The 13,558-nt window shown below is 46.1% G+C and overlaps 1 protein-coding gene across 9 annotated transcripts in view; it reads right to left on the reverse strand.

Annotated features, from left to right (window-relative positions):
* Positions 1-944: 944 nt before the first annotated feature.
* Positions 945-13,558, reverse strand: part of PLA2G6 (phospholipase A2 group VI) — a 72,571-nt gene continuing 59,957 nt past the window's right edge. For all 9 annotated transcript variants that reach the window (XM_081590064.1, XM_081590071.1, XM_081590069.1 and 6 more), the window contains 5 exons: positions 4,290-4,426; positions 3,768-3,922; positions 2,445-2,612; positions 1,852-1,925; positions 945-1,698 (listed from right to left, as the gene is read on the reverse strand). In XM_081590064.1, the coding sequence (XP_081446190.1) occupies positions 1,554-1,698; positions 1,852-1,925; positions 2,445-2,612; positions 3,768-3,922; positions 4,290-4,426 (679 nt within the window). In that variant the 3' untranslated portion in view covers positions 945-1,553. The remainder of the gene's footprint in view (positions 1,699-1,851; positions 1,926-2,444; positions 2,613-3,767; positions 3,923-4,289; positions 4,427-13,558) is intronic.

Here is a 13,558-nt window from a genome sequence, read left to right on the forward strand (position 1 = left end):
GGGCGTGCCTGGGCACTGAGCAGGAGGCGTTGGCAGGGCTGGGAGCGCTGGGGGTCAGTACCCTCCGATGGCCACTGCTTGGCAGGCAGTGAAGGAAGCAGCAGAGAGGGACCCAGCGAGGGAGGGCCGGCCGAGGAAGAGGTGGCAGCTTAATTATTCACCAGCCAGGGATGTCAGAATGCGATCTGGGGTGTAACCAGACCCAGTGGGGAAGGCATCCTGTGACGCGGGTGGGTTCATGTGACCTGCCCTTCAATTATTCACCCCTATGCCGCGGACCAGTGGGCACGCGTGGATGGTCATTCTCCCAGGTCACCACCTCCAGGAAGAGCCTTGCCCGGGCCAGCAGGGACCCCTGCTCACGGTGGGGCCCCCCGCCCTCCCATCTGCCTACACTGGGCAGCACTCACCCTATTGGGCCCAAGCTGTGCAGTGACCACCCCTGGACCCTCCCTGACAGCCTCTCCCTGCGGCTGGAACACACCTACATCTTGTCACTGTTCTCAGCCCCTTCTCTTCCTCGAGCCCCTCAGACTTGCACCCCAAGGGCTGAGGCTCCCACATCTGCTGCCATCCGCACCCCCCTCCCTCCACATGCTGGAGACGGGGTGGCACAAACCCGAGTCACACAGACCTGAGGGCACAGCTGCTCACTCGCTGTGTGACGGTGCCCGAGCCCCTTGCCCTCTCTGGGTCTCATCCCCTCTTCTAGCAAGTGGGCCTCTCCCTTGCCCTCCATTGTGGGGCAGGTGGGCCTCACTGCCGCCTCTGAACACCCTCCAGGCAGGTTTGGGGGAGACTTAAAGGGAAGAGGTGCCCCGCCCTGGGGAGCCTGGGAAACAGAGCTTCCGTCCGTCCGGTGTGGACCCAGGCAGATGATGGTCAAGGCTGAGGGAGACTGGTGGGTGGGGGGCACTCACACCACTCACATACACAACACAGGCCAAGGGGCATCAAACTGTTTATTTCACGGTTAGGGGCTGTCCCTGGAGCCCGCTCTATACCTACACCACTTCCTGGCGGGAGGAATAACTGAAGTCACAGGAGCGACCTTTGAGAGCCGCGGAGAGCTCACGGGTGGGGTGGCTCTGAGCGGAGGACGGCTGGGGTAGGCGGAGGGGCAAAGTCGAATGGGACACCCCACTCCAGGGTTCCCTCCTGAAGGGGTGGTGACGGCCCGTTTCTCAAGCCCCACCCCAGGGGAGAGGGCTGAGAGTGGAAGGGGTCACTGCAGCCCCAGGGACCAGGAGGAGCCTGGGGCCCTTGGGGAGGCCTTAGTGTTTGAGACGCCAGGGCGAGGGGCCCGAAGGTCGTCCTTGGCAGTCAGGGAGTGGCCGGAGTGAGGCTCAAGGTTTTCTAAGCCTGGAGTGACACAGAGTACCAGGAGGTAAGGACTGAGGGGGAGAGAGGCCTTAGGACCAGCCTCAGGCCGGAAGCCTGGCACACCCAGGCCGGGTCTGCAGACACAGAGCTGCCTGGGCCTGGCTCTGCCCAGCGGCGGTGTGGTGGTGGTGGTGGGGGGGCTTGAGGGGGGGTTTGGGGGCCTGGCAGCCTCATGGCGAGAGCAGCAGCTGGATGAGCTTCTGGAACTGCTCCCGGTGCTCGTAGATGTAGACCTCAGTCTCCCAGAGGGCGTTGACCAGCACCGTGTCGTTGACCTCATCTAGCATGATGTCCGTCCCCAGCTGGGGGTTCAATCTGTCCGGGGCAAGGAGGAGGGGTCATGACCCCAGGACACTTGGCCCGGGTCGGGGGGACAAGAGCTAGGATGGGGGTGGGCTTGGGACACAGAGCGGCCCCTCGGGGAAAGGGACAGTCCAGCCTGGGGGCTGGGGCCGGCCGAGCCCTCACCTGAAATACTCGATGCCGACCATCTCGCACCAGGCCCGGGCCCGGTCCACGGCCCGCCCGTCTGGATCCGTGCACTGGTGAGAAGAGGCCCCTGTGAGTGTTCAGCCCACACGGCACCCACAGCCCCTGCCCCAGCTCCCCAGGTCCCACGGTGGCTTAGCTCCCAATCAGCAGGGTGACAAATCCCATTGCTCTGTGTGGCAGTGCCTGTCCAAGCTATGCAATCAGAGGGGCACGGGCAGTGGCCAGGACAGGTGGCTTGGCAGGGTCTAGGGTCGGTGAGCGTGGAGGGGCTGAGTGGACAGGCCTCCATCTCCCAGCCCCCTTAGCTTTTGTCCATCTGACATTTTGGGCTTCCACATGGGCCGTAAGTGAAGGAAAGAATCCCCAGCTAAACAATAATTGAAAACCCCATTGTAGGTGGTCACCAAGGGTCCTGCCAGCACTGAGACTCTGTACTGGGGATCCCCCCTCCTCTGAGCTGACTAAGGAGGGTCCACAGAGCCCTGCCCTGACACCCAGGGTTCCCACAGGAAGCCTCATCCTGGGGCTGAGACCCTGAGGGGAGTGGGCTGGGGAGAAGCCATACTCACACAGTCCACCACCATCCTGCCCAGTTCCTTGGCCCCAAACACAGTCTTGGCCAGTTCCCAGGGGTTGCTGGGTCGGAAAACGTCCACACAGGTCACAGGCACCTGCGGGGACCTTCCTGTCCCCAAGGAGACGACAAGGGACAGCTTCTTCACCTTGCCACCCTGACCCTGTGGGAGCAGGACAGGTCAGAGCAGGCCTTCCCTTTGGTGGACCTTTCCACGGATGGGGACACCCAGGGGTAGAGGGTGGGGGACAGAACTCTGATGGCAGAAGCACAGCTTCTCCTTTGCTTCGCTTCTCCTTTGCTTCTCCTCTCCTTTGCTTCGGAACAAGTTCTGCTGCCAATCTTCTGGGCGACCTTGGTGACCCAGCTACCCAGGCTCCTCATCCACTAAGACGGGTGACGTCTGAGGACCCTTCCCCATCTCACAGTCTCTCAGCGATTCCCTCTCTCTCCCTGCCCTTCTTCATATGGCCTCTAGAGGGCACTCGTCTCTCTGCAGCTTGGGGCTGCCTCAGGGGCTTGGTGCTGATCGCAGTGACAACCACAGCCAGTAGGGATATAGGACACTCACGGTCAGGCACTGTCCTAAACCCTTTGCAGATAAGAGCCCATGGAAGCCTCACAACAGTCCCCAGGCAGGTTCTATCAGCAGCCCCAGGCAGTGGCTGAAGTGAAGCATGGGCAGAGGCAGGCCCCACACTGCCTCTCCTAACATGCGCGGGCCTTGCCCGCCTCTGCACTAAGCTCCTTGGGCTCAGGGCTGCTTCTTTTCCTCCAGATCACCGACTCTGCACTGCCCCCTCCCCAAAGGCCTTGGGATGGGCTTCCTTCCTCTGTGAGCCCTTTCTGAGCCCCCAGGCCTCTGGGGGTGGGGGATGCTCCTGGGCCCTGCACCATTCTCTGTCACAGCATCTGAAACACTTGGATGGATGTGTGCTTGTTTAGGGACTGTCTTCTCTAAATGTGAGTGCCCCGAGGGCAAGTGTGTGTCTCCAGGCCAGGCAGTGTGGCTAGGCCTGTGACTGGCACGGACCGGTCTGCATGCTGTCCTCCCCACAAACAGCAGATGCTATTAACTGATCATTAACACCCTTCACCACCCGGTCTGGACTGCACCTCAGAATCCCTCTTAGCGCAGTGCTTTGGGCAGACACCAAGCAGGTTCAAGAGTGAGATAAAATTGCTGTCAAGGGCACGGATGAATGATCACATGAATAAAAGACACTTGCTCTCCCAGGAGCCAGTCCTTAGGAAGATCTGCAGAAACAAACTGCCATGGGCGGTCACGTCCAGCCCCTCAACCTGCGGTGGCTCTCACCTTGCGGATCAAGTCCTGGTTGTACTCATGGATCTCGGTCATGGCATCCAGCGTGGGGTTGTTGGCCAGCAGCCCGCCATCCAGGAAGCGCCCGTTGGGCCGGAAGTAGGTGGGGGCTGCCCCACTGCTTCGGGCTGCCCGCCACACCAGCTGCTCTGGGGGTGGGGGATGAGGGGGTTCAGTGGCACAACAGATGTTCCATTTCAGATCTCAGGGGGTATGTGTGTGTGTGTGTGTGTGTGTGTACATATGATGTTGTATGAAGATGGAGAGGCTGGGGACGCTTCAGAAACAAGATGGACGGGCCATGCTTGGTGGAAGGTGGGGTGCAGCCCGCCTGAAGCCTGATAGCTCCCCGGCTCTGCCTGCCCTCAGCTGATACACTCAGGAGGGCAAACCAGGGCAATGGGCAGGATGGTGGCGGGCTGGGGGTGCCTGGCAGCAAGGCTGCGACTCCCACCCACCACCCCGCAGCCTCACTAGCCAATCACTTTCCACAGATGCATCAAACATGGTTTTCACCTGAGGGCTGAGTTGGAGGCTTGAGGTTAATGTTCTGGCTGAATCGAGGCTCCCGAACACACTCTGGAGCCTCGTAATTCCGGAAGAGATGGAGTTCAGCTGGCTGCCGGTCAGACAGCGTCCCTGTGAGCATCACCCTGGAGGAACAAGGAGCAGGACACTGAAGCCACTGACCTACCCATCCTTGACAATCCACCCTTGGCAATCCTTATCCAAACTGCCCATGCACTAATCCTTAAACCCAGCGTTCCAACTTCTGGGAACCCATCCTAAGATGCTTCCACACACGTGGGAGATAGGCACACACTAGGCTATTAATGACCTTAAAGCAAATGACTGGAAACAACTAAATGTCCATCAGCAGAAGGGTTCAAAACCCCGAGGTTCCTCTGGGCAGTGGGGTCTGTGTTGCTGGAGAACGGCTGAGGTAGTGCTTCATGTACTAATGGGTGGTCAGCACCAAGATTTATGTTTAAGTGGAAAAAGCAAGGTTCAGGAAGTGTGTGTGTATGTGTGCATGTGTGCTAAGTGGCTTCAGTCATGTCTGACTCTTTGCATCCCCGTGGACTACAGCCCGCCAGGCTCCTCTGTCCCTGGGATTCTCCAGGCAAGAATACTGGAGTGGGTTGCCATGCCCTGCTCCAGGGGACCTTCCCAATCCAGGGATCGAACCCACATCTCCTGCACTGGCAGGCGGGTTCTTTACCACTAGCACCACCTGGGAAGCCCATGTGTAATATGCCACTATTTGTTTAAAAACAAACCCCAAAAGACCCCATGTACCTATTTGCTCCCTTCCCACCTCTAGAGGGTCAGACGGTAACTCTGGAAGCACCCATGTGACAGTGAGTTGCCTCTGGGGCACGGGACTGCTTGGGCGCTGCAACGCCCAGACTGGAGTCAGGGGAGAATTTTCAGAGTGTCCCCTCTGATACTTCATCAATGTTCTACCATGTGAGTCTACAGTCTATTAAAGAAGACTCCTAACTGTCTCAAGAGACAGACATTCTTAAATACTGAGGGGAGTGTAGACTGACACAACCGCCCTGGAAACTAGTATGTGTTCAGATCCTTACAAATGTCCTGGCTCTTTGATCTGGGAATTCCATTCTGGAAAATTTAGCCTAAAAGAATAATCTTAGTTATAATGAAAGCTTTTTGTTTAAGGCTATTCATGCAGTATAATTTACTACAGTGAAAAATGAACGGTCTACATGGAAACAATAGGAGGGAGTGTCTAAACAATGCAATGTTTTGCAGCCATTTCAAATGGCTACCAAGGAGTTCAGTCTAACACTGAAATGTATTTGTTACATTGAAAAATATAAAGAAAAGGGAAAAAAAAAACTCTCTGCATAGGAAAATAAGATTAGTTTTCTACTTTGAAGAATCTTGTGGAAAGGTTATTTGAACATTTCTCCCACTGAACAAAAAACTAATGCTGGAAAAATAAAAAAAATTTTAAATCTTAAAAGCATAGAAGGTCTGACAAGATAGAAAGGAAAGACCAGGGTAAACCAAGGATAAGCAAGAACCCAGAGAGGTAAACGGAGCATAAACCCAGCTTTGACCCGAAGGCAGACACCAAGCTGTCAATCTGAACTTCAATTGAACTGCTAATGGTCTCATTGGGCCAGATGACAGAAGGCAAAATCCAGGGTTCACCAAAGGTCAGGGATCTAATGGAAGACCCTCCCCACATTAGATTGTAACCCCAAAGGACTACCCACTTGGTTATGGGTAAACCAAAAATAAACCTGCCTCCTTCCCACTCCTGGAAGCTGTGAGTAAAGTTGCCTGGCATTGAACAAAGGAAGGAGAAAAAAATCCCTGAAAATGCATAACCACAAACTAATTCTCTTGCATATCTGTAGACTAAATTCACACCACCTGGGGGAGGGAGGAGTTCCAAAACCTTCATGCCAAGGATTTCGTTACAGTGACCCTAGATGGTACTGTACATGGGTACCTGGAAGATAGAACGTAAGAGAGAAGATACCCTCATTCTAAGCTCCACAGAATCTGCACATGTTAAATCTCAACATTAAGGAATACCACACAGTTTCAAAAACAATGAAAAGGGGGAACATCATGAAATAAAACACCATGGATGAGAATAAGCATAAACCAACAAAGACAGCAAAACATACCTATATAGACAGCAGTTCTTTGAAGCCTGAGACAAAGATTATAAATCAGATATGCTTACAATGTTGAAAGACATCAAAGACAAGCTTGATAATATTTTCAGAGAATAGCAAACTACGAGTAATGACCTAGAAGATTTGAAGATTAACAAAAGAGTACTTCTAGAAATTTAAATAAATAAATAAATACTTGAATGAGTTAAATGGAAAATCAGATAACGTTAAAGAGTGAGTTAGTGAACTGGAAAATAGGTAAGAAGAAATTAACCAGAATCCAACACAGATAAAATGAAAGAATATTTAGGAGAAGTTAAAAGACATGAAAGACAGAAAAGCTCTAACATTTTTAACTGGAGTTCCAGAAGGAGAGGCAAGAGAAATTTAGGCAGAGGCAAGGTTGAACAGGTAATGACTCAGGTTTCCAGAACTAAAGAAAGACCGCAATCCAAAGATTCAAGAAGGCCAAGAAATCCAATGCACAATAAATTAGAAGGAATTCATATCTAGATACAGCATAGTACAACTGTAGAGCACCAAAAACAAATAAACACATAAATAAAAGCACCCAAAGGAAAAAGACTACTTACTTTCAAAGGAATAAGAGTTAAACTGAATTGACTTTACAAGTGCAACAATGGATGCGAAAAGATATAGAATGCTATCTTTCATGTTATTCAAGAAAATCACCAGCCTAGAATTCTATGCTCAACAAGAATAAGAGAGAAAGGAAAGAATGTTCAATTGATGAGGGTGAAATAAAATTAGTTTTAAATGATAAGGATGAAAAAAAACCTATTTTCAAACAAGTCTGCTAGTGGAGAATTCACTACCAGCAGACCATCTCTACGGGAAAAGCAAAAGAACGTACTTTAGGCAGAAGGAAGGTGGTTGCAGGAAATACTGTAAAGCAAAGCTGTGATACACATATATGCCTACTCACATACATACAAACATACATACCCATCTGTGTGCTGAAGCCAGCTCATACTGGCTTGTGAGAACCTATTGCTAACTCTCACGGGCTGGTTGTTAAAATGTTGGTAGCTTGAAACCATCCATAGTAGGAGTATTTTCACCATGGGAATTGGAAAACAATACAAACCAGGGTTTTTCCCCTGCTAAGAGACAGAGTTTACCAGTGCACCACTAGATAAATATAAATAAACATCAACTTCAAAAAACAATATCTTGTGAAATTAAAAAAAAAAGATCTAAAATACAGAAGTTCAGTTCAGTCGCTCATTCGTGTCCAACTCTTTGCGACCCCATGAATAGCAGGACGCGAGGCCTCACTGTCCATTACCAACTCCTGGAGTTTACCCAAACTCATGTCCATCGAGTTGGTGATGCCATCCAACCATCTCATCCTCTGTCATCCCCTTCTTCTCCTGCCCCCAATCCTTCCCAGCATCAGGGTCTTTTCAAATGAGTCAGCTCTTCACATGAGGTGGCCACAGGATTGGAGTTTCAGCTTCAACATCAGTCCTTCCAATGAACACCCAGGGCTGATTTCCTTTAGGATGGACTGGTTGGATCTCCTTGCAGTCCAAGGGACTCTCAAGAGTCTTCTCCAACACCACAGTTCAAAAGCATCAATTCTTTGGCACTCAGCTTTCTTCATAGTCCAACTCTCACATCCATACATGACTACTGGAAAAACCATATCCTTCACTAGACGGACCTTTGTTGGCAAAGTAATGTCTCTGCTTTTTAATATGCTATCTAGGTTGGTCATAACTTTCCTTCCAAGGAGTAAGCGTCTTTTAATTTCATGGCTGCAGTCACTATCTGCAGTGATTTTGGAGCCCAAAAAATAAAGTCAGCCACTGTTTCCCCATCTATCTGCCATGAAGTGATGGGACCAGATGCCATGATCTTAGTTTTCTGAATGTTGAGCTTTAAGCCAACTTTTTCACTCTCCTCTTTCACTTTCATCAGGAGGCTTTTTAGTTTTTCTTCACTTTCTGCCATAAGGGTAGTGTCATCTGTATATCTGAGGTTATCGATATTTCTCCCAGCAATCTTGATTCCAGCTTGTGTTTCTTCCAGCCCAGCGTTTCTCATGATGTACTCTGCATATAAGTTAAATAAGCAGGGTGACAATATACAGCCTTGACGTACTCCTTATCCTATTTGGAACCAGTCTGTTGTTCCATGTCCAGTTCTATCTGTTGCTTCCTGACCTGCATACAGGTTTCTCAAGAGGCAGGTCAGGTGGTCTGGTATTCCCATCTCTTTCAGAATTTTCCACAGTTTATTGTGATCCACACAATCATTATAAATAAGACAGGGGAAAGAAAATAGAATTAAAACATTAAAAAATCCTTGATTATCTGAGGGTGTGGGTAACGGTATCAATTAAATTTAGACTTTTATACTACCCACTAAAAAAAAAACAGAAATGAGCACATAAATTTCAAACTATCAGGGTTGGGGTGCAGTGTAATGATTAAAACTATTCAGTAAATCCAAAAGAAGGCAAGAAACACAGAACAAAATAGGATGGCATATGTCATCCCCAAAATACGAGTAATTATGTCAATATAAACGGATCAACCATATAAACTGTTAGATTAACTATATGAAGGTTCTGATAGTCAAACCAAACAGCTAAATCAGACAACTAATTAGATAACTTAAATATATTATTATGCAATAAAATCTATAAATAGACAATGCACAGATAAGATAAAGAACAAATCTAACTATATAGGCTATTTGCAAGAAAGACATCTAAAACATAAGAATCAAGAAGGCTGATGAAAGCATGAGCACAGACATACCATGCAAATATAACCATGAGAGCTAGGATAACTACATTAATATCAGGCAAAATACACTTTAAGGCAAAAACATTTTAGAGATAAAGAAAGCTGCTTCCAATCACCAGAAAGATTCATAAAAATTTAAATTTATATGTACTTAATCACATAGTATCAAAATATTAATGTAAAAATTGACAGAAAAGTCAAAAGACAATTTCCCAGACTGGAAGATTTTATCTTTCTCAGTAACTGACAGAAGTGGACAGAAACATTAGTACAGATACAGAAGATTTGAAACTTTTAAATAAATGTTCCTAGCCAGCATGACTTAATCAACATGTATAGATACTGGCATTCAACAAATGAATAATCCATATTCTTTTAAATTATTCATGGGACATCTATAAAAGCTGACTGTAGAAGGCCACGAATCAAGTCTCAATAATTTTAAAGGACCAAAATCAAACAGAGCATGTCCTCTGACTACAAAGCAATTAATAATAAAAAGATAACTTGTAAATTTCTAAGTTTAGAAACTGAGAAATGCCATTTATTAATAATAATCACAATGGTTAAAGAATAATAGTAAAAATTAGAAAATATTTTTAACTGAATAATCATATTCTAAATGCACTTATGGGATATAATTAAAGAAGGAAAATGCTTCTTTCTTTTTTTTGGTTTTTTGGCTGTGCAGCACAGCTTATGGGATCTTAGTTCCCCAACCAGGGATCGAACCCATGCCCCCTGTAGTGGGAGTATATAGCCCTAACCACTGGATCACCAGGGAATTCTATGGAGGAAAATGTTTAGATTTACAAACACACACACATATAATATGCATACTTATATAGTACAAGAGAAAAAAAGGCCAAAAAATCAATGAGCAAGACACTTATTTCAAGAAGTTAAAAAAAAATCAAAACAGCCAAATAAACTTTAAAAAGTGCAAGAAGGAATAAATATATGTACAGAAATTAATGAAACAGAAAATGTATATATAATAGAGAACCAATAAATAGCTCAAAGTTACTTTTTTGAAATATGAATCCAATTAAAAAGCTTGTGGTAGCAAGACTGATAACATGAAAAGTGGAGGTGTAAATCATCAGGAATGAAGAGGGCTGTAACAACATGCTGCAGACATTAAAGATAATAAGAGAATTTTTGGACAACTCTATGCCAACAAATTTGAAGATGTATATGAAATGAACATATTCCCAGAAAAACATAACTTAAACAAAACTAACTCAAAAAGACATTTGGAAACCCTGAATAGTCTTATAAACATTAAAGAAATTGATTCCATCATCAAAAATTTTCCTACCAACCAAACTCCAGTACTAGATGACTTCATTGGTAAGTTCTACCAAATATTCAAGGAAGAAATAACTCACTATTATATGAACTCTTCTGGAAAACAGAAAAAAAAAAAAAAAGAGATACTACCTCAAAATCAAAATCCTGCAACCTAAAAATGGGAATAAACAGGTCAGTCTTACTCATGAACATAGATACAAAAATCCTAACAAAATATGAGCATAGGGACTTCCCTGGCAGTCCAGTGGCTAAGGCTCTGTTCGCTATCCCAGTGCAGGGGGCCCAGGTTTGATCCCTGGTCAGGGAATTAGATCCCACGTGTCGCAACTAAGAATTTGCATGCCATAACTAAAAAAAAGATCCTGAGTGCCACAGCTAAGATCCAGTGCAGCCAAATAAATAAATAAATATTATATATATACTTTTTAAAAGTTAGCATATTTGAGTGATTTGAGCCCATAAGAATCCTCCCTGTAAAAGGCACCAGGAAGTGAAAGCAGAGATAGATATGGTTACGACTGAGCGACTTACACACACACACACACACACACACACACACACACACACACACAGGTGCACAGCAGCATTATTCACAGTAGCTAAAGGAAAGACTAGAGATCTCTTCAAGAAATTAGAGACAATAAGGGAACATTTCATGCAAAGATGGGTTCAATAAAGGACAGAAATGGGATGGATCTAACAGAAGCAGAAGATATTAAGAAGAGGTGGCAAGAATACACAGAAGAACTGTACCAAAAAGATCTTCACAACCCAGATAATCACGATGGTGTGATCACTCACCGAGAGCCAGACATCCTGGAATGTGAAGTCAAGTGGGCCTTAGAAAGCATCACTACGAACAAAGCTAGTGGAGGTGATGGAATTCCAGTTGAGCTATTTCCAATCCTGAAAGATGATGCTGTGAAAGTGCTGCACTCGATATGCCAGCAAATTTGGAAAACTCAGCAGTGGACACAGGACTGGAAAAGGTCAGTTTTCATTCCAATCCCAAAGAAAGGCAATGCCAAAGAATGCTCAAACTACTGCACGATTGCACTCATCTCACACGCTAGTAAAGTAATGCTCAAAATTCTCCAAGCCAGGCTTCAGCAATACGTGTTTCATGAACTTCCAGATGTTCAAGCTGGTTTTAGAAAAAACAGAGGAACCAGAGATCAAATTGCCAGCATCCACTGGATCATCGAAAAAGCAAGAGAGTTCCAGAAGAATACCTATTTCTGCTTTATTGACTATGCCAAAGCCTTTGACTCTGTAGATCACAATAAAGTGTGAAAAATTCTGAAAGAGATGGGAATACAGACCACCTGACCTGCCTCTTGAGAAACCTGTATGCAGGTCAGGAAGCAACAGTTAGAACTGGACATGGAACAACGGACTGGTTCCAAATAGGAAAAGTAGTAGGTCAAGGCTGTATATTGTCACCCTGCTTATTTAACTTATATGCAGAGTACATCATGAGAAACGCTGGGCTGGATGAAGTACAAGCTGGAATCAAGATTGCTGGCAGAAATATCAATAACCTCAGATATGCAGATGACACCACCCTTATGGCAGAAAGTGAAGAAGAACTAAAGAGCCTCTTGATGAAAGTGAAAGAGGAGAGTGAAAAAGTTGGCTTAAAGCTCAACATTCAGAAAACTAAGATCATGGCATCTGGTCCCATCACTTCATGGCAGATAGATGGGGAAACAGTGCAAACAGTGTCAGACTTTATTTTTCTGGGCTCCAAAATCACTGCAGATAGTGACTGCAGCCATGAAATTAAAAGATGCTTGCTCCTTGGAAGGAAAGTTATGACCAACCTAGATAGCATATTAAAAAGCAGAGACATTACTTTGCCAACAAAGGTCCATCTAGTCAAGGCTATGGTTTTTCCAGTGGTCACGTATGGATGTGAGAGTTGGACGGTGAAGAAAGCTGAGCGCCGAAGAATTGATGCTTTGGAACTGTGGCGTTGGAGAAGACTCTTGAGAGTCCCTTGGACTGCAAGGAGATCCAACCAGTCCATCCTAAAGGAGATCAGTCCTGGGTGTTCATTGGAAGGACTGATGTTGAAGCTGAAACTCCAATATTTTGGCTACTTCATGTGAAGAGTTGACTCACCAGAAAAGACCCTGATGCTGGGAAGGATTGGGGGCAGGGGGAGAAGGGGACGACAGAGGATGAGATGGTTGGATGGCATCACCAACTCGATGGACATGAGTTTGGGTAAACTCCAGGAGTTGGTGATGGACAGGGAGGCCTGGCATGCTGCGGTTCATGGGGTCGCAAAGAGTCGGACACGACTGAGCGACTGATCTGAACTGAATAGATGGAAACGAACCAGATGTCCATCAAAAGATGAATGGATAAACAAAATGAGGTCTATAAATGCAATAAAATATTATTCAGTCTTTAAAGAAAAGGAAATTCTGTCACCTGCTGTAATATATATGAACCTTGAGGATAGTATGTTAAGTGAAATAAGCCAGTTTTAAAAAGACAGACACTGTATGGTCCCACTTACATGACGTACTTAGAGGAGTCAACTCATGGAGACAGAAAGGAGAATGGTAGTTGACCAGGGCTCGGGGAGGGAAGGACTGGGGAGCTGCTCTTTAATGGGTACAGAGTTTCAGTTTTACAAAAAGAAAGTGTTCAGGAGGTTAGCTGCAAGACAATGTGAATATACTTATCACTACTGAATTGAAAAGTGGTTAAAGGGAAAAAATGAGTAAGAGTTAATTTTATGTTATATGTATCTCGCCACAATTAAAATTTTAAAAAATAAACAAATAGTACTTCTAAATACCAGTCACAATTAGAAAATGAAATGTTTAAAAATGCATAATTTACAGTAGCACAAAATATATGCAGGTATCTAAGAATAACACATGTGTAAGATTGCTATAGATAGAATTTTAAACCTGTACTAAGAAACTAAAAACAAATGGAATGTTTTCCTATATTCGCTAATTGGAAGACTCAGTGTTTCAATGTGTCAATTCTCCCCTAAATAAGTTTGCTGCTGCTGCTG

This window comes from Giraffa tippelskirchi, chromosome 4 (assembly GCF_054371585.1).
Source record: "Giraffa tippelskirchi isolate mGirTip1 chromosome 4, T2T-mGirTip1v1.2.pri, whole genome shotgun sequence".
Taxonomy (NCBI): Eukaryota; Metazoa; Chordata; class Mammalia; order Artiodactyla; family Giraffidae; genus Giraffa; species Giraffa tippelskirchi.